At 43.7% G+C, this 3170-nt stretch overlaps 1 protein-coding gene across 1 annotated transcript; it reads right to left on the bottom strand.

The window, feature by feature from the left end:
- Positions 1-618: 618 nt before the first annotated feature.
- On the bottom strand, positions 619-2316 carry ZNF280A (zinc finger protein 280A). The gene has a single exon (XM_057746795.1). The coding sequence runs from the start codon at positions 2314-2316 to the stop codon at positions 619-621; it is 1698 nt and encodes a 565-aa protein (XP_057602778.1).
- Positions 2317-3170: the final 854 nt, after the last annotated feature.

Raw genomic sequence — 3170 nt, 5'->3', positions numbered from 1 at the left:
AAAAGAAAAATACACATTTATACATTTGAAAAGCTGATAAGCTGATCATTCTTATTAGGGAATAAATGTTACATTACATTTTAGGAAATACATGTAACAATGACATTAAAAAACAAAAATTCCACCACTGAGAAACTTCTGTGGACAGCACTGACTTAGATCATCGTTTTGCCAACCTTGCTTCTTTGCAAACATAATCCACTTAAATATGAATTTCTTCTAAGAACTGCTTTAGCTCTGTCCCATAAATGTTGCTGTTTTCAATATCAAATAATTTCTTTTTTCCATAGTGATTTCTCACAGGAGCTACAAGTTATTTAGAATCAGAACCAGGACTAGGGTGAGCCTAGACCACAACATTAAAGAGGCTTGTGAAACGCAGGCACAGCATGTCTGCACCTTGGGCTCCTGGCAACACTTACTCTAGCCCCAGCCCTGTTTGGTTCATTATATAGCTTCATTTCCAAACTTTGGGGGTTTTCGCCTCAATTATCTTTCTGGTTGGTTTTTTTTTTTTTTTTCGATTGTTTGTTTGTTTTGCTTTGTTTTGTTTTTGGCCATGCAGCGCCACTTGTGGGATCTTAGTTCCCTGGCTAGGGATTGAACTCTGGCCTAGCCTCAGTTCGGGTTTTTGGAATTCCTGGAGGTGGGTAGAACATAATTTTTAGCCAGCACCCTCGCTGCAATAAGTCTAGAATAGTTTGTGTTCCTAGCCATCCTCTTTGTAGTTTTTTCAGGTGACACTTGGGAGTCAGTGTTGCTCACGGTGATGGATGCTACCTGTCTCGGTCCCGGTTGAACTGAAGTGCGGATCGTGACCTCTGTTTCAGGAGGCAACCCTTCCAGTAGCTCTGGCTTTTTAAATGGTTGATGATTCTTGGTTTGGTGCTCCGTTTTTTCCTTCAAAGTCAAAAACTGTAGCCGGCACTTGGAACATTGAAAGACCCTCTTGTTCCAGTGCCTCCAAGCATGGTTTACGTAGGATGTCGCCACTTTGAAAATTTTGAGACAAAACAGACAAAGCAAATTGTTTGTGTGTTCATGCCATGTTCTGAAATGTGCTTCCACATCAGCAAAGACTGACGATCTGTAACTGCAAACCTGGCACACATAGGGCATTTCACCAGGCTTATGATTGTCCTTCATGTGCTGTAAGAGAACCTGATCTGTTTCGAAGGACAACTCACAGATTTTGCAGACTGTGGAGGGCTCCTGGGAAGTGTGGACACTTTCAATGTGACACTGCAGCTGGAAAGGGGTGGGAAACTGGCGATGGCAGTGCCGGCAGGTGGTGTGGATTTCCCAGCTGTCATCCTTCTGCTTCTCAAGTTCCAGATGGTTCCTCACATGGGTCATAAACTTGACATTTTTTAGAACTTTCAAGCAGCTGAGGCATTTAAAGGCTGCATGGGTCTTCCGTTCTGGCTGTCCGTCTCCTGAATGCTGTCCACAGTAAAAATCATCAAGTAACATGACAGCATTTCCTTTCTTGGGATTAACAGTCTTGTTTTGACTGGCTAGACTCGAAAAGTCTGTTTTTGCCAGCCTTTCCAAGCTACATGCTCTGTCTGGATCTGTAAGATTGGAATGTTCCTGGTTATTTGCATAAGTCCACGGAAATGATGCCCCATTGCGAACATGGCTTGACGAGGTGGGGACACCTTCTAGGGTCATACTCATGTTCTTTGTAGGAGGAACACCTGGAGAAGCCACAGCTGAGGCGTGTCCCCCTGGGATTCCATCGCTGAGTTTAGATCTTTTGGGATTCCCACTGTCTATACTCACATCAGAAGCTGGATGTCGCTTTGAAGCACGAGGACTTTCATCCTTTCCTCCCACCAAGAGTGCAGCTCCAGGTAGACAATGAGGCCACGGAGAGAGCAAATCTGAGGAACTGTGAAGCACGACTTGCAGAGAGCTCGTTTCATAATCAGGTTTAGACTGAGGCTCAAAAATAACAGGACTATCTATTTCTCCCTGTTCAGATGGAGAAGCTGACGAGGTGGCCACTGCCTTTGACGCCAGGGTCCTGCGACTTGCAGGCTGCAATGTGCAAGTGGGATCTTGACTCACACGGCCCTTCTTTCTTTTTGAAGACGAGTCCCTGGTCACTCTGTTCAGAATGTTGGAAATGACCGGCTTTGAATTTGAAATCACTCTGACAAAGAGGGTTTCAGCATCTTCACTGACGTGCTCCACTCCAACAAAGATCACCTCAGCATTGTCCTCATCCTCCTCTCTGGGTTTGGACCCTCCCATCTTCTTCTCTGGTCCTTCTGGTGTTTGTGATCCCTCACACAGGAAGACGGGTGCCATTGTACAGTTGCTTTTTGCTTGAAGTGGTCCCTTCTTCCACTGCTTTCTTTTGGTAAACTGTCACCTAAAGGCAACCACATGACACGGTCAGCACAGTCGCCGCCCCCCGCCCTCCATCTGAGGTTTTGCTCTCTGTGGTTTCAGTTAACCCTTGGTTGTGGATTGAAATTATTAAATGGAAAATTCCAGACATAAATAACCCATCAGTTCTAAATTGTGTGCCATCCTGAGGGGTGTGATGGGAATCTCGCACTGTCCTGCTTCCTCCTTCCTGGGACACTTGGTTGTCAGATCCACGGTCAAGGTATCATTGTGCCTTGTGTCCAAGTCACCCTTATTTTACTTCATAATGGCCCCAAAGCACAAGCAGAGTGGTGCTGGCAATTGAGATATGCCAGAGAGAATCTGTAAAGTGCTACCTTTAGGGAAAAACAGGTGAAAGTTCTCAATGTGATTAAAAAAAAAGAAAAAAATATTATATGCTGAGGTTGCTAAGGTCTCTGGTAAGAATGAATCTTCTGTGTGTGAAATTGTGAAGAAGGACACAGAAATTCATGCTAGTTTTGCTGTCACATTTCGAACTGCAAAAGTTATGGCCACAGCGCACAGTAAGTGCTTAGTTGAGATGGAAAAAAAACATTAAATTAGTACAATAATATTTTTGACATAGAGACTACATTCACTTAACTTTTATAGCACTATATTGTTATAATTGTTCTATTTTATCATTAAGTACTGTTGTCAATCTCTTAGTGTGCCTTTATAAAGTAAACTGTATCATAGGTATGTTTGCATAGGAGAAAACGTTGTGTATATAGGGTTCAGTACTACCCCGTGGTCAGATATCCACGGGG

This window comes from Hippopotamus amphibius, chromosome 8 (assembly GCF_030028045.1).
Source record: "Hippopotamus amphibius kiboko isolate mHipAmp2 chromosome 8, mHipAmp2.hap2, whole genome shotgun sequence".
Classification (NCBI taxonomy): domain Eukaryota; kingdom Metazoa; phylum Chordata; class Mammalia; order Artiodactyla; family Hippopotamidae; genus Hippopotamus; species Hippopotamus amphibius.
Note: the sequence above shows the minus strand (reverse complement) of the source record. Positions and strands in the feature narration are given on the sequence as shown.